The sequence below is a fragment of the Rutidosis leptorrhynchoides genome, chromosome 11 (genome assembly GCF_046630445.1).
Source record: "Rutidosis leptorrhynchoides isolate AG116_Rl617_1_P2 chromosome 11, CSIRO_AGI_Rlap_v1, whole genome shotgun sequence".
Lineage (NCBI taxonomy): Eukaryota > Viridiplantae > Streptophyta > Magnoliopsida > Asterales > Asteraceae > Rutidosis > Rutidosis leptorrhynchoides.
Genome location: NC_092343.1, coordinates 327,920,399 through 327,944,633, shown reverse-complemented (window position 1 = coordinate 327,944,633; position 24,235 = coordinate 327,920,399). Strand labels below are relative to the sequence as shown.

The 24,235-nt window shown below is 32.9% G+C and overlaps 1 protein-coding gene across 1 annotated transcript; it reads left to right on the top strand.

Annotated features, from left to right (window-relative positions):
- The first annotated feature begins 5,701 nt into the window (after positions 1-5,701).
- Positions 5,702-12,446, top strand: LOC139877865 (cell division cycle protein 48 homolog). Its single transcript, XM_071865266.1, has 9 exons — positions 5,702-5,805; positions 5,945-6,119; positions 6,491-6,719; positions 7,962-8,728; positions 8,831-9,052; positions 9,167-9,238; positions 9,720-10,001; positions 10,630-10,989; positions 11,822-12,446. Exons 1-9 carry the CDS (start codon positions 5,771-5,773, stop codon positions 12,110-12,112), a joined length of 2,433 nt encoding a protein of 810 aa, XP_071721367.1. The 5' UTR covers positions 5,702-5,770; the 3' UTR covers positions 12,113-12,446.
- The last annotated feature ends 11,789 nt before the right edge of the window (positions 12,447-24,235 follow it).

The window sequence follows — 24,235 nt, the reverse complement described above, 5'->3', positions numbered from 1 at the left end:
CAATGCCGCGGCGCGGCCAGACTATGTCGCGGCGCGACATAAGCCTTGGTCAGGCTCTGACCACCATGTCCAAATTACGAAAAATGTTTGGCATACTACGGACCTCCGATTCACATGAAACTTGTTCTAACATGTTCATATATGATTAAAAACCTCAGAAAAATAGTTCGGAACCCGACCCGAACGTGTTGACTTTCGTTGACTTTGACCGACCAAAGTTTGACTTTTAATCAAACTTAACCAAATATTTGTGCAATCGTTCTAACATGTTTTTATACTTGTACCTTGCATGAAACATGACAATTTGATTCACATGCTATTATGATCGAGTCTTAACGAGCCATAGGACTAATTGAACATCTTTGACCTATCGTGTTTACCGTTATTGATACAACCTATTGTTTAGGTCAAGACTAGCATTGTTCTTTGCACACGTTTACTTGTTGAAGTACTTTACTACTCGTGCACTCAAGGTGAGATCATAGTCCCACTTTTACTCTTTTTGAACTTATATTGGGATGAGAAAACATAAACGATTCTTTTGACTAAGTGAACACAAGAACGGGAAAACAAACATTCTACATACGAGTTTAGAACAAAATCCTCAATTCGATTATCATTAGTTACACTTGCCGGGTGTAAGCGAGAACTTATGTTATATGGCCATATGGGTTGACAACCCTCATCCTTGACGGTTCGCTACCGTCTACGGATGAAATATATTTTCGAGAATCAGTGTTTGTTCTAGCACTAAGTGATGGGGTATACAATGGAAGGAATGTTAAGCTTTGATAATTGGGTGCTCGTGAAACAAACTTTTGGAATGTATTACTATTATTTCATTGATGCAAATCTTGTGGTTCACTTGTACTTACTTACTTAAACCTATGATTTCACCAACGTTTTCATTGACAGATTTCTATGTTTTTCTCAGGTCCTTGAACGATACATGATACATGCTTCCGCTCATTATTTGATACTTGCATTGGATGTCGAGTATATGTGCATTTCATGGGGCGTCTTTTGACTTTACTTTAAACCGTGTCGCCTAGATTTCATTCGTATTATAACGTTGTAACTTAACTATTGGTTGAACAATTCTTGTAAACTTTGGGAACAATCTTTATTTTGAAATGAAGGCGACATATTTCGGTCAAACTTTGTCTTAAAGACTTATGACCACGTAACGGGACCTAAGTAGACGGCGCCGTCAAACATGATTTGGTCGGGTCGCTACATAATGGGACACAGCGTCCTCGCTGTGCACGTTTGGTCCGGGGCCTAGCTCTGATACCAATCTGTCACACCCCCCAAAATGGACCAGGGGTAATTATGACCAATCATATCATAACACAGTTGTATAAACGAGAACGACTCTATATGAGACTTTTTAAATAAAACCTTTGTTAATAAAACAGCGGAAGCAGTAATACATGTTTACATTATTATTAAAACGTAAAATAAATGTTTCTGAACTAAAATATAATATGCGATGTGGACTCCATGCAAGCATTAAATCTATCATCACAAAGTTGCAAACAGCTAGCTCAATCATCACCTGAGACAAAACATGCTTAAAGTGTCAACCAAAAAGGTTGAGTGAAATTCACAGGTTTATAAATAATATCCAAAGTTTTAGACCACAAGATTTAGTTTAAAGTTGATTGATATAGAAATATCAATCTAAAAGTGTTGCTGCATTTTGTAATATCGCTACTAAACAAGTTTACCCTATGACACCTTGTACTGTCAGTGTCGTGGAATCATTATTATGTAACCAAAGACCAACGGTCGAATGGTTAGAGACGTTACTCTCAATAGGTCTACTCACAATAATTAAGTTTGCATTTAAACGTAGCAATTAACGATATTACGGTAGGGATTTAGCATGAATCAAAGCATGACAGCATAGTTAACAATTTAGTACTTGTGTCTAAGCGTAAAACAGTTATAAAACAAGCATGTGTCTCACCCCAAAAGTTATAAAACAGTTATGAAACAGTAAAAAGTGGGGCTATGAAGTTCACCTTAGTAGCACAAAAGAGTATTCCACGAAAGAATTGAACGGAAGGACGTGACCGAGATCTCAACCTAGAGATAGAACGTATGATCAGACATTGCCTAACAGACAATAGTATATAGTACTATATTGATAGTAATGGTTCACTAAAGAATTTCCATTTTCGGAAGGTTACTATTTATGAAAAGTTTTCACTTATAGTAATTTTTCAATTTTAGAAAGTTCGGGTTAATCTTTAGCAAGACGTTGTATAACTTTACTCAAACTTCGTTGCTATCAAATAAGTCAGGAATGACCAGATGTAACCGGGGGCCCAGGACTCTTGACCAGAATCTAAGTCATGGCATTCGAGATCCACAAGCTTACCCATAAATGGCAACCTAGACATCATTCACTTACGACCGTGAGTAGCGATGAAGTTCACATGAATTGTACATTATCTTTGATTAACCTTCACTTTAGGTTTATATGTTATTATATATGTTATATTATATTTATTAATGTATTAACAATTTGATTATCTTATATTATATACTATAAGTTATTATTATTAAATTAGTATAGTTATAAAATAAGTGTTTATTAATAATGTATTGTTATTAACTTACATTATAAGCATTATACTTTATTATATAGTATACTTAGTTATTAACCGTAAGTTATAATAATAATATTAAGTTAGTATATGTAATATACTTATGTTAATCGAAAATCATACTAATATATGTTAATTCGAATATTAATTCATTAAATATCTATATTTATAATTTTATAAACTTAGTTAATTATACAATTCAGTAGGATATTTTATAAAAATAATTTTATCAAGTTTTTGTATTTATTTCCCACTTTTCTTTATATATATACTCGGTTTATATTAATCAAATTTAATTAGGTAATAAATATTAAATTGACCTAAATAAATAATTTTATATTTTTTACAGGTTCTATATTATGTAAAAATGTTATAAAAATTGGTAAATCAAATTTTATATCAAAATATTATTTATTTAATGTTTTCTAATTATTTAACCATTGTAATCGGCCTATAATTAAATAAATAGGAAAAATAATTTAAAATTAATTTTTATATTTTTTTAAAGTATCTAGTGATGCTACTAATCATATAAAAATTTTATAAAAATATTTAATACATGTTTGTATTTATTTTGTATTTTCTTTATTATTTCTCTCGGTTTAGAATAATGCAAAAGTAAATTCTTTTTAAATACTAATCATCCCATTTATTTAATTTTTATAATTTTCGCTTGTTTATAAAAGTATAATAATCTCAAAAAAAAATTATAATTATTTTTATTACTGTTTAATATTTTATTATGAATTTTATATTGTTTTTATGTTTAAATACTACATAATTCGTATTTAATTATAAATAATATTCCATAAATTATCAAAATTATTTTTATACATCATAATACTTATAATACTAATTATAACATGTAAAAATAATTTATATATATTAAATTCGAATTTTTAAAGAATATACAAAAAAATAAAAGCAATTCGATAAAAAATATAGAAAATACCTCAAGTACTTTCCCAATTTTGTAAGAGAGTTTTTCCAAAGATTTGATACAAGTTTTTATGAAATGGAAGTGGGTATTTATAGGAAAAAAATGGTTGGTGAAAAAAAAAATATAAATAAAATAAAGGTGCCAATTTTTGACAAAAAATAAAAACATGTTAAAAATGTTTTTAATAAGTTTTTGTTTTTGAAAATATTTAGTCAAAAATCATGGGCTCATTATTTAATTTATAAAAAAAATCTCTTTTTTTTATAAGCTAAAAATATATATATAATGATTAAAATAACTTATCATTTAATTAATAATTATGTTTCATATAGTTTTAAATATAATATGCATTAATATTAATATTAACTAAAGTTATTTTGTATAATTAGTGTAAACTTTAGTTAACAAAAATTGTCGACTAAAAATAAATATTTGATCAACGTCGAATTTAATTATATATTACGTATGGATAACAACCCTATAGGCAAATTAGTCAATTCAAGTATGGAAATATGAGGGTTGTTATATCCCTGACCATTTGAGTGTATTTGATTGCTCGGTTTACTCGTTTATGCATTGTTTTGAAATTCATTTTTAGGTCAAGCCATAACTGAAAGTTTGACTTATATACAGTAGATTATATGTGTATAAATGGATTGCTATCGAAAAACTATTGAATTTGGACCTAAGAATCACATAGTACTACGATTAACGGTTCACCCGATACGCTTGTTTAAAGTTTTCGATTTGTGTTTTGTGTGAAAATGATTTCTGGACGAATTGCTTTGTGATATAGAATATGATATGTTCACTAATAGGTAGCTTATGAAAAATCACTCAAGTTAGACTAAGATATCACATGATTTGGATTCTTAAAACTCGTTTTATGCTCGTTCGATTAATCGTGACAATTTTTGTTGATCGTAACTTAAAACAGATTTGTCTGGCTATTTGCTTTGATTTCTGGAGCATATTCTTATGAAATTTGAAAAGTAGACATTGTATCTTAAAGATTGTATCTTAAAGATTCCTAGACATTGTATCTTAAAGATTCCTAGACATTGCCTAACAGACAATAGTATATAGTACTATATGCTTTGACTTTTCATGTAGACATTGTATCTTAAAGATTCCTAGATGTTGAGATAAATGCATGCAAATATGACTACCTGAATTGGGACCGAATCTGTCTTGAGTGTACAGAAAATGGCATAACTTGACTTGTGTGATGAATTGAGTTTTAATCTTCTGGAATATGAATAATTACATGTTAGAGAGCATATTGTATTTGAATGTCAACATGTAAAACCTGATGCATTGTGTGCTATAAGGGTCATAACATGCTATGTTTAGAATCTGTCCAAATCAGAACAACAGACTTTGAATGCAAACCATATATATAGCAAATACTTTAGGGACTATACAGAAATTTAGTGAAATATAACTTTATACGGAGATTGATTTCCATTATTTAGTGAAAATACACCCGCGTAACATTTCCAAAGTTGAGTGACCAACCACGTTGAAAAAAAGTTTAGTCTAGACAATGCATTTTGAAGTAAACTACATGGACCAACTGCATAATTTTGTCTTTATATAATTATGTGCAACAATCAACATCCTTGATTACAATGTGGCCAAAAACGGACCAATAACTTGACTTTGTACCAAATGAGTCACAAAAAGCGTCTTGTTGGACTAAACATTTATATAGCAAATACGTTAGGGACCATACAGAAAATTAGTGAAAATATAACCTTATACGGATAGGGATTACCATTATTTAGCGAAAATACACCCGCGTGACATTTGCAAAGTTAAGTGACCAATCACGTTGGAAAAAGAGTTTAGGCTAGACAATGCAATTTGTAGTGAACTACAGGGACCAACAGCATAATTTTGTCTTTATATAATTATGTGCAAGAATCATCATTGATTACACGGTGGCCAAAACCAGATAAATGACTTAACTCTGTACCGAATGAGTCACAAAAAGCGTTCTGTTGGGTTAAACATATACTCCGTATATACTTTAGGGACCATACAGAAATTTAGCGAAAAAAAAAAACATTTTACAAGGATAGGGATTACGATTATTTTTTATTATAAATAACAAATTTTACAATACTTGAGATCAAACGTTTGTATCTATCGTGGAGGAAAAGTTATCATATTCATTCACACTCACCGGAGCATCAAACGTCGTCGTTTCAGAATGAGCAATCAACCGGAATCTTCATCATCGGAACCGTAAGTCAACTGTGAACTAAAATCCACTCAATTACTTTACATTATATGCATATAGATAGAACAAATTAAAACTATTTATTTAAGATAGATTTAGTTTAATCGGACTTCTTATAACCTTACTGGATCTTCAATATTACAGAAAAGGTCAACCGGCGGCGAAAAAAGACTTTTCGACAGCTATTTTAGAGCGAAAGAAATCGCCAAATAGGCTTGTGGTTGATGAAGCAGTTAATGATGATAACTCAGTTGTTGCAATGCATCCTAATACTATGGAGAAATTGCAGTTGTTTCGTGGTGATACAATCCTGCTTAAGGTTTCTAATTTATTCACAAATTTTATCTTTTTCTTAAATGTTAGGGTTTTGTTGAGGTGTTATATAATTGGAATTTTGATTTGTAATAAAGTTATATTAAATTAGTTTGCTTTCCATATAGGAAAGGTTGTTTATATATACTGACTTGTTTATGATCATGTAGAATTGTGTTTATATATACTGAACAAATTTTTAAGAACATGTTACTCATAAAAAGATGTTAAAAGGTGCCACATCAGTAGTCACATTAGTCTCTTAACAATGAATCGTATTATTTGTTAGTTTTCTTTGTTGTGTACCTTGCTTGGCAATGGTATTAAATATAAATGTTTGAAGCTTTTGTTTAACATTTTTGTTAATTTGTTTTACAGGGGAAGAAAAGAAAAGATACAGTATGTATTGCGCTAGCTGATGAAAGTTGTGATGAGCCCAAGATCAGAATGAACAAAGTTATCAGAACTAATTTGAGGGTTCGATTGGGAGATGTTGTATCTGTTCACCAGTGCCCAGATGTTAAGTATGGGAAACGTATTCACGTGCTTCCACTAGATGACACGATTGAAGGTGTCACAGGGGACTTATTCGATGCATACCTAAAACGTAAGTAATTTGTTTTACAAGTACTTTTACCTCTTGAGGCCCTTGTTATAATATTGTCCAACATTCTAAGAAGAATTATGTGTCATGTGTTTGGAATGTTACAACGTTATTAAGTTACAAGCATAAACTAGTGCTAGAGTTTGGACTCTTAGTATGAAGCAAGTAGCGAAAAAGAATGTAACTGCATCATTATTAGTATTATTAGTATTACCACTACTATCTTCGAATGATATGTAGTTAATTTTTTTTTTTTTTTTTTTCATATTACAATCTTTACTAGTCTCCGTTTTTCCCTTTCATTGATAATGATGGTATATTCTCGGGGTCTATATATCACCAGAGGCTACTTGGTATGACTTTTTTTAAGGAAAGGTTAGTATTTATGTTATTATGTAGATTATTAGAGGTTTTTGCTCTTTTGTTATTTACCAGACATCTTTTCATACAAGTTTATGAGAAAATTAAGCTACAACTGCGACTATTTTTCTTGTTAGTTGTTTATGTAATTGTTTACCAACCTGGTTATTTGCTAAAACCTTCAATAGACTACATAATATATATTTATACTGACCTTTTCGTAGAAAAATGTCATATTAAGTAGTGACTGGTATAGTGGTATGGAGCTCTGAATATACCATGATTATCGGTGGAAGTGAGAAACGAAGACTAGTGAAGATTGTAATATTGGAAAAACAAAAATGCAACTGCGTATAATTTGATAGGATTTGAACTGTAATGTGAGGATTCGTTGGTTTTTATGTTATCTACTCTGCAGATGATTCTAGGAAGTTTTTATCTTAGTTGCGTTGTTTCAAGTTTCAGTACGTAATATGGTATACATGTTGGGATCCCTGAGTATATACACCTATCATGTTTTATACCTCTAAGCAGTAACACAAAAAGGTTCTTCGGCATTTATCATGGTTATTATTCTCTCTATCCCTCTAAATTTATTATCCACAAACATTAATAAAAGCTTTTCGGTTGGACTAAAATATTAAGTTCAGAAATGGACAATTACTGCATATCTTTGGGACTCAATAAAATAGAAATGTCGCCAAGAAGGAGGTAGTATGTAATAAGCTTTGATTCATTTAGTTAGTTAATATTCTTTATGCAGATTGCATAGAAGTGTTCTTGTTATATATATTTATTATATCATATTAATCAATTTAGTACTCTTATTATAATATTATTTTTATGGAATAATTATCTAACCAAACTTAATTGTGATGAATGCAGCCTACTTCTTGGAAGCATACAGACCTGTAAGAAAAGGAGATCATTTTCTCGTTAGAGGCGGGATGCGATCTGTCGAGTTCAAAGTAATCGAGACCGACCCAGGCGAGTATTGTGTTGTTGCTCCCGACACCGAAATCTTTTGTGAAGGTGAGCCCATTAAAAGGGATGACGAGGATCGGTTAGACGAAATCGGTTACGATGATGTCGGCGGTGTCAGAAAACAAATGGCTCAAATTCGTGAACTGGTTGAATTACCATTACGCCACCCTCAACTTTTTAAATCCATTGGAGTCAAACCACCTAAAGGTATTTTACTCTACGGGCCCCCCGGTTCTGGTAAAACACTTATCGCACGGGCTGTAGCCAATGAAACAGGCGCGTTCTTTTTCTGTATCAACGGACCCGAAATTATGTCAAAAATGGCGGGAGAAAGTGAAAGCAATCTTAGAAAGGCGTTTGAGGAAGCTGAAAAGAATGCCCCGTCGATTATTTTCATTGATGAAATTGACTCGATTGCACCTAAGAGAGATAAGACGAACGGTGAAGTTGAAAGGAGGATTGTTTCACAATTGTTGACACTTATGGATGGGTTAAAATCTCGTGCGCATGTTATTGTAATGGGGGCCACAAATAGGCCGAATAGTATTGATCCTGCTTTAAGAAGGTTTGGTAGGTTTGATAGGGAGATAGATATTGGTGTGCCGGATGAAGTCGGACGACTTGAAGTTATTCGTATTCACACCAAAAACATGAAACTTGCTGATGATGTAAGCTTTACTTCATCCACATATACTTTGTTGTGTTAAGTTAATTAGCCACTATTGTTTGACTGATCATATTTTAAAATGAAAAAATTAATTAATTTACAGGTTGATTTGGAGAAGATATCTAAAGAAACACATGGTTATGTTGGTGCTGACCTGGCAGCTTTGTGCACTGAAGCTGCACTTCAATGTATTAGAGAAAAAATGGATGTTATTGATTTGGAAGATGATTCAATTGATGCTGAGATACTGAATTCAATGGCTGTTTCGAACGAACATTTTCAGACCGCTCTTGGAACAAGCAACCCGTCTGCTTTGCGTGAGACTGTATGTCGATTTAAGAACAAATTATTTATGCTTCATAAAGTGTTATTTAAATAAATTTCATTTATATGAATTATTTTAGATGCAACATAATTGTTGTATTTGGACTGTAAACAGGTTGTGGAGGTTCCTAATTGTAGCTGGGAGGATATTGGAGGTCTTGAAAATGTTAAGCGTGAGCTACAAGAGGTAATAAATTTGAAGGGGGGTTTTGGGTAACTGGTTAAAACGTGTTGGGACCGATTTTTCTTACGAATTACTCTCCGTGTTCCAATTAAAGGTGGAAAAGGAATTTTGCTATGTTATTTTGGAAGTCAAGATTCTTTATGGGATTAATAAAAATTAGTAAGGTGGGTATTGATTTGGAACGTATGTAGGAGTTTGTTTTTGTAAAAAAATAGCACTTTATGGTTTCAAAAGTTACAGTATTTGAATAATAATCAATTTCTTCGTCGAATGATTTAGGAGGTTTCCAATAAAAATACACTAGGTGATATTTGACTATTCTGTTTGTTCAAGGACAAACAAGATTTCAAGCTATATATAAAGTTTTTTGTAATCAATCCAATTTATTTGCCTGTTTCACTTTTTGGTTGTTCAGTGATAAAACTTAACGTTAATTGGAACTGCCACTTTAATTAAATCTGTTTGTTTTATTGAAATGTCTTAGACTGTTCAATACCCAGTGGAGCATCCAGAAAAATTCGAGAAATTTGGCATGTCACCTTCAAAAGGTGTTCTTTTCTATGGCCCACCTGGATGTGGTAAAACACTTTTAGCTAAAGCCATTGCAAACGAGTGTCAAGCCAACTTCATTAGCATCAAAGGACCCGAATTGCTTACCATGTGGTTCGGTGAGAGTGAAGCCAATGTTCGTGAAATATTCGACAAGGCCAGAGGTTCTGCACCTTGTGTCCTCTTCTTCGATGAACTCGATTCCATCGCAACTCAGGTCATCATTTTCTCCATTTTTAATTGACAAAATTACAGTCCCTCAAGTTTGTAAAATCTTGCATACGTGACCCCTTTTTTTCAATTTTGATCTAGATGACCTTAAACTTTGTGATTGTAACACGGATAACCCCGACACTGACAATCGTTAGTTTTTCCGTTAAGTGATGTCAGGTGCTCCTCACATGAGGGTAATTTTGTTCTTTTAATGGGAAATACCCTCATGTGCCACACACATGATCCTACTTAATGGAAAAAATTTAACGATCGTCACTGTCGGTGTCTCGATCGAAACAATTGCAAACTTTAAGGTTTTCCAGATGAAAAATGAAAAAAGGACACCAATTCAATATTTGACAAACTTCACCATAGCAGGAACCTCACTAACCTTAGAGGCTAGTTACTCAAACTAAAGTGATATCATGTGCTTCTCACATGAGGGTATTTTTGTTCTTTTAACGAAAAATACTTAACGAAAAAAAATATAACGAGCGTCAGTGTCAGGGTCTCAATTGAAACAATTGCAAACATTAAGGTCATCCAGATCAAAATTGAAAAATAGATCACCTATGCAATATTTGACAAACTTTAGGGATCATAATTGAATATTTGTTATAAAATTATTGCAGAGGGGAAGTAGTTCTGGTGATGCAGGTGGTGCTGCCGACAGGGTTTTGAATCAACTATTGACTGAAATGGATGGAATGTCTGCTAAAAAGACCGTTTTTATAATCGGAGCCACTAATCGACCCGACATCATTGACCCTGCACTTTTACGTCCCGGTCGACTCGATCAGCTTATTTATATCCCGCTACCAGACGAAGACTCCCGCTACCAGATTTTTAAGGCGGCAATGAGGAAGTCACCTGTTTCCAAAGATGTTGATTTGAGAGCTCTAGCTAAATATACTCAAGGCTTTAGTGGGGCCGATATTACTGAGATATGCCAACGCGCGTGCAAGTATGCAATCCGAGAGAACATCGAAAAAGTAAGCTTTCGTATCTCTTTTAATAGGCTGTCCTTGACATTGTGTTTTGAAAATGATTGATGCATTTAAGTCGCCGATGATTAACTTTTTGTGGTGTTTGGGTATAGTCAAAGTGATTCTAGTTACCTGATTACTTGGGCAAATACTCAGTTTAGGAGTAGTTGCTACAAAACTAATTAGTAATTACACGACTATTTAGATGTCGTTAATATGTGGAGTAATTTTTTGTGTAAACTGAATTTGCTAAACACAAACAATTAATTGTCTTATTAGGGCTTTTGTCATAAAATAGCAACTTTGTTCCACATTTCTCATCGTACAAATTGTAGCAAGGTTTCAAAAATTGCTAATTGGGGACCATGCGGTCGGTCGGGACTTTTTTGGGAGTACCCGGAAACTCCGGTAGTACTCGGATGCTGACCAAATTTGACTTTGACCGTGTTTTGTCCTATTTTCTGAGTAATCCTGAGTTTTGACATATTTTTCGAGTAATCCTGATTTTTGGCCAAGTTTTACTGACTTCTCACTGAATTTGACCAAGTTTGACCGAGTACTCACCGATTTGCAATAACGAGTACTCGTCGAGTAATTCTGAGTTATGCGACCCTAAATTGTAGTTCCAACAAATACATTTTTATTTTGTAACATTAGCCTTGTAAACACATACTTTTTTCCCCTTTTGCAGCCTGTTTTATAATTTAACTATTTCATTATTCATAATTCATAATCACTTCTTAAAACATAATGCCAATCTCCCCCTGATTCCACATAATAATTACGTAGTAATATGCTTTGCACGATTTAACCTTACTGTGTTGATTGTGTTATCAAGGACATAGAGAAGGAAAGGAAGAAAAGTGAGAATCCCGACTCTATGGATGAGGATGAAGATGAGGTGGCGGAGATCAAGGCGGCTCACTTTGAGGAATCCATGAAATACGCTCGTAGAAGTGTTAGTGATGCCGACATTCGAAAATACCAAGCATTTGCTCAAACACTGCAACAGTCTCGAGGATTTGGGTCCGAATTTCGGTTCCCGGAAGCTGCATCTGGGTCTGCGGCTGCCTCTGACCCGTTTGCTGCGTCTGCTGGCGGAGCTGATGATGATGATTTATACAGCTAGATTGGCATAAATCATGTTGTTTAAGTTATGACACATGAGGCGTTATGAATTTATATGTGACATTCGGTGCTGGAGAATTGGTTTATTTGAAACTTATGTTATGAATTTGGTTGATGGTTAACAGTTCTGTTGTGGAAACTTGTGACTGCATTTCATGATTTATAATTTGGATTCAGCACCAGGTTATTTAAGTTGACTCTTTCCTTTTGAACGTCTTTGTTGCTGTTTACCTTTTTACTATAGTTTGTTTTCGAAATAATATGGTCGTTCTAAAGGTAAAAACTTGATATTTGGATATTATATATGGATTAAAGCTATAAATAGACTATTTATACTTTCTCAAATGATGTAATTTAGGCTATATACCCATTTTTTTCCATTGTAAGCTATATAATTTCAAAAAATGTACTAATATAAACGATTATACCTTTTTAACCTTCAACCAAAAAAGTTGATGACTTGTCATCATATTTATAGTTACATTGGACAAAAAAAAGAAACTATATAGTTTACATTGAAACAAAAGAGAAACTATATTTAGTCTACATTACCTTTAAAAAAATAAAAAATTACACGTAATTATTTTGACTGGTTGTATCTGTAACTGGTAACCAAATGAGATACTTGAAAAAGTATATATAGCCTATTTGTAGCTTTAACCCATAATATATTTATATTAAGGTGATATTTTACATTCAATTAACTTGAAGTAAATATTTATTGAACCATGTTTAGTTTTTTTCACAAACACACCTAGATGGTTTGTTTTTGTAATATAACTTGGAAAAGTCACTATTCATAAGTAATTCATAATTCATATATCATATGTTTCAGGTAGATTTTTTTTTTATTTTTTTATTTTTTAATATTTTTAATATTTTTAACCATGTTTAGTTTACTTCAGAAACACACCTAGATGGTCTTCAAATTACTTAAATCATATATATATTTCAGGTAGAAATTTTTCCGAACGGAGAGTTTTTTCTTTTTAGTTTATGTTAGGGTACGAACATTTTTATGCAAATGTATGCAATCTTGCCGGATTATCTCGTGATCATTTTTGACACTGTTTTGGCCAACCAAAAATATGTTACTAGACAATAGTGCAAAAAAGAATTATATTGTATCATGCTTTTTGTTCGACAACTTAAGATTATTTTGAAATAAACTATATATATATATATATGAGGAATATTTATTTGAGTCCATAAATTAAGTTGAGATTCAAGGGACCAATGAGAGCGCGACACGTATCGCGAAAATCACATGTGATTGAAAAAAAAATTCAAAAATTTTAAATTTTTTTTCGAAATTTTAAAATTTTTTTTTTTCAATTTTTTTTTTACAATCACATGTGATTTACCTGCACAATCACATGTGATTGAATTGTACAATCACATGTGATTGAATTTGCCATGCATAAACACATGTGATTGGGTTTACAATCACATGTGATTGGGTTTACAATCACATGTGATTGACATGCATAATCACATATGATTTTTTTAAAAAAAAAATTTCGAAAAAAAAATTTTCGGAAAAAAAATTTGAAAAAAAAATTTTCGAAAAAAAAAATTAAAAAAAAAAAAATTTTCGAATTTTTTTTTCCAATCACATGTGATTTTCGCGCCACATGTCGCCATCTCATTGGTCCTTTTGTTTTCAAGCAAATTTATGGATGCAAGTGATTACAACTCATATATATATATATTAAAAAATAAAAAATAACTACTTTCTATCTTCATATGCTCATGAAAAGGGTACATACGTCATTTCACACCACTGCTATAGATATGAAGGATAAGTGATAATGTGATACATAATGAAAGATATCTACATGTTGTAAGATATTTATTCAGACAAGAATAACACCACTGAAAATGGAGCTTTCTTTGCAGTCAATCGCTCCTGTTACTTCATGTCTTCATTATCTACTTGTAAGATCATTAACACCTTTTCTTTCAAAAATTATCAAACCCATTTGGAATACTGTGTTTTTAATTATTTTGTTCCAGTTATGAATCTTTATTTGTTTGTTGTACTACATAATGTTTTGTTAATTAAGAAACTAAGTACTTTATATGACGGATTATGATTTATGTTAATCCTTTGTTACTCGATAAGATGATTAATCAAAGTATTATTGAGGTTTATGAAAAACTGCAAGAATTTTGTGGTTGGTTGCTTGGTTAAAACACCATAATTTGGTTAAGGTATCTTGTATATTCACCATTAGACCTTAAACCGTGATACACAGCCCATCAAATGTGTTAAGTTCCGTTGAATGATTAAATGTTCAATGGCGATTGGTTAATTGGATTTCAGTTTTGAAATTATATGACATAATTCCGATTCCTATAATATATTTAAGGTCAGTTGTTGTTAGGATTGAAAATCAGTTGCCTTCAACATTAGTTTTAGTCGTAGGAAATGAAAAGGATGTAATAGTAATCCATATGTATTTGGTTCAACAATCTGCTTTACTTTTTAAAGAAGTAAAAATGAGACGAAAAATGATATAATATAAGAAGTTTGTCATCCTCAAATGTTAAGTAATATAAATATAAATATAATCAAGTTCACTGTACTAATCAATTGGGGTTTTAATAATTTTCAACTTGAATCTGACTCCATCTTGATACATTTCTTCCCGACCCGACTCTCTGCAAAGCCAAGGAGCTTCTCCTTTAGGCACTAGTATGATGTAATTAGTCTTTCTATTTAGATATTATATGAAAGCTTTGCTTTTGACTTTAGGAAGTTACATATAAATTTAAAGATTAATAAATGTTGATAGTTGTTGGTATGGTCCAACATCACAGATTGAGAGTAACACTATACTACTATACTGAGTTGGACTTATGAAAGGTTTAAGAGGGTAAGGTCAATTTAAGATTAGATTAATTTGGACTTAGATTTAAAGTTATTTTATCTTTTTTAAACTAACTATAAGATAGCCTTGTCGTCGTAGTACTGATATCCTTACAAAAGATCTCATTTTTAAATCCAGAGGAATCCCGTCGATTTTAATTTTTCATATGAGCCGTGTTTGTTTATTTAAAAATAGGCCTTTAGTATACAATAGTTTTAAACAATTGTAAGAATCTATAGTTTCTATTAAAATCCTACAATGATGATGTCATTATTAGGCTAATTCCTTTGTTAAAAGAAAATCAAAAAGAAAAAGAAAAAAATCTAAGCATGGTGGATGATGTCATTAATCTAAATAAATTTGAATTAAAATTAAATCTTATTAATTAATTATTATTATAAAATCTTATTAATAATTATTTTAATTATTAAAATTAAATAATTTTAAATTATTTTAATTAATTATTTTGAATTGAGTACGAGAAGGTATAAAAGCTAGGCAGAAGGAAACCAATTGTAAATTTATATTTTAATTTACAACTTTAAAATAAAATGAGAATCAATATTACCTCTTATGATTGAATGTGGATTGTTTAATATGTATTTTAGGTGTTTGATGAAACGTTTAGCTGACCAGTTTCTTAGTCGGACTCTGTAGTTTCACGGGCCATTAAACTAAATGACTTTTGCATTTACGTTCACTTAATACCTAAAACATTAAACTGTTTCGTTTAAACAAACTCGTGGTTTCACGGGTCATTTCACTAGTAAGTTCATTAAATACTAAAAAATTAGGTTAACTACAAGCATAAGTCATAACAATCTTGGTCATAAGTACTACGTATTGTTGGATTATAAGCCCCTTTAAATTATGGGCCCCGTGCTAGCGTACATGTTGAACTACCTCAAATCCGCCCCTGTTTAAACCTCACTTAGGGTTGAATGGTGAGAAAAAAGGGTCGAAACTAGTTAGGTTAAAACCAGTTAGCCCCGTTTCTTGGGGTGACAGGGAATAAGGCTTAAAAATGATAAGAGTATAACTCAGTTAAGTTGCGTACATTAGAGTATTAAGTAACTTATAGATGAAGTTATTCATCATAGGTATTCACCTTCATTATAGGGCTTGTAATTGTCCTTAGAAAACTTGGTGAAGATGAATGGCTCTTTTAAGGTTTGATTTTGCATTTGGTACTGTTCTGTTGCGGCTTGTTCGGATCTTTCATTCCATTTTTCTCGTTGTCGGGTCTTTTGTAGGCTTGATGTCGTTGTCGGCGTTGTTGAATCTTTTGACTTCGGGTAAATAGACATCGGGTTAGGTGTTCTTGGGTTGTCCGGTGATTAATTTGGAAAATGCTGGGTTAGATACGGGGTCGGGTTATGTGTTTGTGTTTTAGGGTTAGGTTCAGTGGGTTTTTTTGTTTGACATTTCATTTATAATTCCTATAATGTTAATTTGAAGTTCATATTGTTTAGAACAAACATAGTTTGTGTCACTGAGTTTTGGTCGTATGTGACCATATACTAGAGATCGTTATGATTTGTTCATTTTTGCTCCACCGGAACCTCGATTATATATATATATATATATATATATATATATATATATATATATATATATATATATATATATATATATATATATATTGTAAGACCCTAATATTTATTGTACATAAGTGTAAATAAGGTACTTGAAGTGTGGGAAGCTGTGTGTTATTAAACTGTGACCAGAGCCCGTTCAGACCACTGTGCGCGCAGCGCACATGTAAGGGAGCGCGTCGCGCACCCTTTCCAGCTAGCAGGTTCTGTTTCATTTAATTGAATATTTGGAAGGGCTTTTTGGTCAAATCACATGAGGACGAGTTTGGGGTTTTAGTGGCCAGTTGTTTGGTGGTTGAAACACACTTAACATTATCACCAACCACTTCATCTCTCCAAATAAAAGTTCTAGAGTGAGAAACCCATTTGAGAGAGAGAAAGCTCAAATCAAGAAGGAAGAAGTTGATTATGGGTCAAAGCGCGTGCATTAAAGTTGTTCATCTAGCCACTAGCTATGTTTTGGTTGTAGTGGTATGTTCTAACTTTGATTTCCTTACTTTGATTTATGTATGGGTTAGGGTTTGGTTAAAAGAAGAACATAAAATCCATATTTGGTGATTTTGGATATTCTTGGGTAAGATTGAGTCATGAGGACTCAAGAATGACTAACCTAGGGTTTCAAAGAGTTATTTGATGTTTAAGAGTCATAAATGGTTAGTTAATTGCTAGCACACCTAGCTATTAAAGTGAATGGGTGTTACTTGGGTTAGTAGATGACCCGAAATGGGTGTGTTGACCTTGAAATGGCCAAATGGGTAATGATTGACCTAGTTGGGAAAGGTGGGTATGAAATACCCTAATATGTATTAGTTAGTTTTGTTGGGCCTTAATCACTAGCTTTGAGTGATTTAAGAAGGTCTTGACCTTAAATGGACGGTTTTAGAGTAAATGGGGCATTTAATGCATTTTAAGTCATTAAATGCACATGAGTGAATTGTTGGTGTTTAGTCCAACTAGTTTGTGTGTTGATTGAGTACTTATTGTATTAGGTACTTTGCTTTGAAGCTTGCGGAAGTATAAAACCGTCACCGAATCGTTAAGGTGAGTGGAATAATTATATGCGTAGGTATATAATGTATTTATTTGTGTAGCGTGAGATGTGAAGTGTCGATTGAAATGTCCCGTTCTTATTGATTAAAAACGTTCCATATTAATTGATTTCGTTGCGAGGTTTTGACCTCTATATGAGACGTTTTTCAAAGACTGCATTCATTTTAAAACAAACCATACCTTTATTTCATAGATAAAGGTTTTAAAAAGCTTTACGTAGATTATCAAATAATGATAATCTAAAATATCATGTTTACACACAACCATTACATAATGGTTTACAATACAAATATGTTACAACAAAACAAGTTTCTTGAATGCAGTTTTTACACAATATCATACAAGCATGGACTCCAAATCTCGTCCTTATTTAAGTATGCGACAGCGGAAGCTCTTAATAATCACCTGAGAATAAACATGCTTAAAACGTCAACAAAAATGTTGGTGAGTTATAGGTTTAACCTATATATATCAAATCATAATAATAGACCACAAGATTTCATATTTCAATACACATCCCATACATAGAGATAAAAATCATTCATATGGTGAACACCTGGTAACCGACATTAACAAGATGCATATATAAGAATATCCCCATCATTCCGGGACACCCTTCGGATATGATATAAATTTCGAAGTACTAAAGCATCCGGTACTTTGGATGGGGTTTGTTAGGCCCAATAGATCTATCTTTAGAATTCGCGTCAATTAGGGTGTCTGTTCCCTAATTCTTAGATTACCAGGCTTAATAAAAAGGGGCATATTCGATTTCGATAATTCAACCATAGAATGTAGTTTCACGTACTTGTGTCTATTTTGTAAATCATTTATAAAACCTGCATGTATTCTCATCCCAAAAATATTAGATTTTAAAAGTGGGACTATAACTCACTTTCACAGATTTTTACTTCGTCGGGAAGTAAGACTTGGCCACTGGTTGATTCACGAACCTATAACAATATATACATATATATCAAAGTATGTTCAAAATATATTTACAACACTTTTAATATATTTTGATGTTTTAAGTTTATTAAGTCAGCTGTCCTCGTTAGTAACCTACAACTAGTTGTCCACAGTTAGATGTACAGAAATAAATCGATAAATATTATCTTGAATCAATCCACGACCCAGTGTATACGTATCTCAGTATTGATCACAACTCAAACTATATATATTTTGGAATCAACCTCAACCCTGTATAGCTAACTCCAACATTCACATATAGAGTGTCTATGGTTGTTCCGAAATATATATAGATGTGTCGAAATGATAGGTCGAAACATTGTATACGTGTCTATGGTATCTCAAGATTACATAATATACAATACAAGTTGATTAAGTTATGGTTGGAATAGATTTGTTACCAATTTTCACGTAGCTAAAATGAGAAAAATTATCCAATCTTGTTTTACCCATAACTTCTTCATTTTAAATCCGTTTTGAGTGAATCAAATTGCTATGGTTTCATATTGAACTCTATTTTATGAATCTAAACAGAAAAAGTATAGGTTTATAGTCGGAAAAATAAGTTACAAGTCGTTTTTGTAAAGGTAGTCATTTCAGTCGAAAGAACGACATCTAGATGACTATTTTAGAAAACATACTTCCACTTTGAGTTTAACCATAATTTTTGGATGTAGTTTCATGTTCATAATAAAAATCATTTTCTCAGAATAACAACTTTTAAATCAAAGTTTATCATAGTTTTTAATTAACTAACCCAAAACAGCCCGCGGTGTTACTACGACGGCGTAAATCCGGTTTTAAATTATTAAGTTAGCATATCATATAGATATAGAACATGTATTTAGTTGATTTTAAAAGTCAAGTTAGAAGGATTAACTTTTGTTTGCAAACAAGTTTAGAATTAACTAAACTATGTTCTAGTGATTACAAGTTTAAACCTTCGAATAAGATAGCTTTATATGTATGAATTGAATGATGTTATGAACATCATTACTACCTTAAGTTCCTTGGATAAACCTACTGGAAAAGATAAAAATGGATTTAGCTTCAACGGATCCTTGGATGGCTCGAAGTTCTTGAAGCAGAATCATGACACGAAAACAAGTTCAAGTAAGATCATCACTTGAAATAAGATTGTTATAGTTATAGAAATTGAACCAAAGTTTGAATATGATTATTACCTTGTATTAGAATGATAACCTACTATAAGAAACAAAGATTTCTTGAGGTTGGATGATCACCTTACAAGATTGGAAGTGAGCTAGCAAACTTGAAAGTATTCTTGATTTTATGTAACTAGAACTTGTAGAATTTATGAAGAACACTTAGAACTTGAAGATAGAACTTAAGAGAGATCAATTATATGAAGAAAATTGAAGAATGAAAGTGTTTGTAGGTGTTTTTGGTCATTGGTGTATGGATTAGATATAAAGGATATGTAATTTTGTTTTCATGTAAATAAGTCATGAATGATTACTCATATTTTTGTAATTTTATGAGATATTTCATGCTAGTTGCCAAATGATGGTTCCCACATGTGTTAGGTGACTCACATGGGCTGCTAAGAGCTGATCATTGGAGTGTATATACCAATAGTACATACATCTAAAAGCTGTGTATTGTACGAGTACGAATACGGGTGCATACGAGTAGAATTGTTGATGAAACTGAACGAGGATGTAATTGTAAGCATTTTTGTTAAGTAGAATTATTTTGATAAGTGTATTGAAGTCTTTCAAAAGTGTATAAATACATATTAAAACACTACATGTATATACATTTTAACTGAGTCGTTAAGTCATCGTTAGTCGTTACATGTAAGTGTTGTTTTGAAACCTTTAGGTTAATGATCTTGTTAAATGTTGTTAACCCAATGTTTATAATATCAATTGAGATTTTAAATTATTATATTATCATGATATTATCATGTATGAATATCTCTTAATATGATATATATACATTAAATGTCTTTACAACGATAATCGTTACATATATGTCTCGCTTAAAAATCATTAAGTTAGTAGTCTTGTTTTTACATATGTAGTTCATTGTTAATATACTTAATGATATGTTTACTTATCATAGTATCATGTTAACTATATATATATCCATATATATGTCATCATATAGTTTTTACAAGTTTTAACGTTCGTGAATCACCGGTCAACTTGGGTGGTCAATTGTCTATATGAAACATATTTCAATTAATCAAGTCTTAACAAGTTTGATTGCTTAACATGTTGGAAACATTTAATCATGTAAATATCAATCTCAATTAATATATATAAACATGGAAAAGTTCGAGTCACTACAGTACCTACCCGTTAAATAAATTTCGTCCCGAAATTTTATGCTGTTGAAGGTGTTGACGAATCTTCTGGAAATAGATGCGGGTATTTCTTCTTCATCTGATCTTCACGCTCCCAGGTGAACTCGGGTCCTCTACGAGCATTCCATCGAACCTTAACAATTGGTATCTTGTTTTGCTTAAGTCTTTTAACCTCACGATCCATTATTTCGACGGGTTCTTCGATGAATTGAAGTTTTTTGTTGATTTGGATTTCATCTAACGGAATAGTGAGATCTTCTTTAGCAAAACATTTCTTCAAATTCGAGACGTGGAAAGTATTATGTACAGCCGCGAGTTGTTGAGGTAACTCAAGTCGGTAAGCTACTGGTCCGACACGATCAATAATCTTGAATGGTCCAATATACCTTGGATTTAATTTCCCTCGTTTACCAAATCGAACAACGCCTTTCCAAGGTGCAACTTTAAGCATGACCATCTCTCCAATTTCAAATTCTATATCTTTTCTTTTAATGTCAGCGTAGCTCTTTTGTCGACTTTGGGCGGTTTTCAACCGTTGTTGAATTTGTATGATCTTCTCGGTAGTTTCTTGTATAATCTCCGGACCCGTAATCTGTCTATCCCCCACTTCACTCCAACAAATTGGAGACCTGCACTTTCTACCATAAAGTGCTTCAAACGGCGCCATCTCAATGCTTGAATGGTAGCTGTTGTTGTAGGAAAATTCTGCTAACGGTAGATGTCGATCCCAACTGTTTCCGAAATCAATAACACATGCTCGTAGCATGTCTTCAAGCGTTTGTATCGTCCTTTCGCTCTGCCCATTAGTTTGTGGATGATAGGCAGTACTCATGTCTAGACGAGTTCCTAATGCTTGCTGTAATGTCTGCCAAAATCTTGAAATAAATCTGCCATCCCTATCAGAGATAATAGAGATTGGTATTCCATGTCTGGAGACGACTTCCTTCAAATACAGTCGTGCTAACTTCTCCATCTTATCATCTTCTCTTATTGGCAGGAAGTGTGCTGATTTGGTGAGACGATCAACTATTACCCAAATAGTATCAAAACCACTTGCAGTCCTTGGCAATTTAGTGATGAAATCCATGGTAATGTTTTCCCATTTCCATTCCGGGATTTTGGGTTGTTTAAGTAGACCTGATGGTTTCTGATGCTCAGCTTTGACCTTAGAACACGTCAAACATTCTCCTACGTATTTAGCAACATCGGCTTTCATACCCGGCCACCAAAAATGTTTCTTGAGATCCTTGTACATCTTCCCCGTTCCAGGATGTATTGAGTATCTGGTTTTATGAGCTTCTCTAAGTACCATTTCTCTCATATCTCCAAATTTTGGTACCCAAATCCTTTCAGCCCTATACCGGGTTCCGTCTTCCCGAATATTAAGATGCTTCTCCGATCCTTTGGGTATTTCATCCTTTAAATTTCCCTCTTTTAAAACTCCTTGTTGCGCCTCCTTTATTTGAGTAGTAAGGTTATTATGAATCATTATATTCATAGATTTTACTCGAATGGGTTCTCTGTCCTTCCTGCTCAAGGCATCGGCTACCACATTTGCCTTCCCCGGGTGGTAACGAATCTCAAAGTCATAATCATTCAACAATTCAATCCACCTACGCTGCCTCATATTCAGTTGTTTTTGATTAAATATGTGTTGAAGACTTTTGTGGTCGGTATATATAATACTTTTGACCCCATATAAGTAGTGCCTCCAAGTCTTTAATGCAAAAACAACCGCGCCTAATTCCAAATCATGCGTCGTATAATTTTGTTCGTGAATCTTCAATTGTCTAGACGCATAAGCAATCACCTTCGTTCGTTGCATTAATACACAACCGAGACCTTGCTTTGATGCGTCACAATAAATCACAAAATCATCATTCCCTTCAGGTAATGACAATATAGGTGCCGTAGTTAGCTTTTTCTTCAATAACTGAAACGCTTTCTCTTGTTCATCATTCCATTCAAATTTCTTCCCTTTATGCGTTAATGCAGTCAAGGGTTTTGCTATTCTGGAAAAGTCTTGGATGAACCTTCTGTAGTAACCAGCTAGTCCTAAAAACTGGCGTATGTGTTTCGGAGTTTTCGGGGTTTCCCACTTTTCAACAGTTTCTATCTTTGCCGGATCCACCTTAATACCTTCTTTGTTCACTATGTGACCAAGGAATTGAACTTCTTTCAACCAAAATGCACACTTTGAAAACTTAGCGTACAATTCTTCCTTCCTCAATACTTCTAACACCTTTATCAAATGTTCACCGTGTTCTTGGTCATTCTTTGAGTAAATAAGTATGTCATCAATGAAAACAATGACAAACTTGTCAAGGTATGGTCCACACACTCGGTTCATAAGGTCCATGAACACAGCTGGTGCATTAGTTAAACCAAACGGCATTACCATAAACTCGTAATGACCGTAACGTGTTCTGAAAGCAGTCTTTGGAAGATCATCTTCTTTCACCCGCATTTGATGATACCCAGAACGTAAGTCAATCTTTGAATAAACAGACGAGCCTTGTAGTTGATCAAATAAGTCGTCGATTCTCGGTAGTGGGTAGCGGTTCTTGATGGTAAGTTTGTTCAACTCTCCGTAGTCGATACACAACCTGAATGTACCATCTTTCTTCTTGACAAACAAAACAGGAGCTCCCCACGGTGATGTGCTTGGTCGAATGAAACCACGCTCTAAAAGGTCTTGTAATTGGCTTTGCAGTTCTTTCATCTCGCTGGGTGCGAGTCTGTAAGGAGCACGAGCTATTGGTGCAGCTCCTGGTACAAGATCTATTTGAAATTCAACGGATCGATGTGGGGGTAATCCCGGTAATTCTTTCGGAAATACATCGGGAAATTCTTTTGCAATGGGAACATCATTGATGCTCTTTTCTTCAGTTTGTACTTTCTCGACGTGTGCTAGAACAGCATAGCAACCTTTTCTTATTAGTTTTTGTGCCTTCAAATTACTAATAAGATGTAGCTTCGTGTTGCCCTTTTCTCCGTACACCATTAAGGGTTTTCCTTTTTCTCGTATAATGCGAATTGCATTTTTGTAACAAATGATCTCTGCTTTCACTTCTTTCAACCAGTCCATACCGATTGTCACATCAAAACTACCTAACTCTACTGGTATCAAATCAATCTTAAATGTTTCGCTAACCAGTTTAATTTCTCGATTCCGACATATATTATCTGCTGAAATTAATTTACCATTTGCTAATTCGAGTAAAAATTTACTATCCAAAGGCGTCAATGGACAACTTAATTTAGCACAAAAATCTCTACTCATATAGCTTCTATCCGCACCCGAA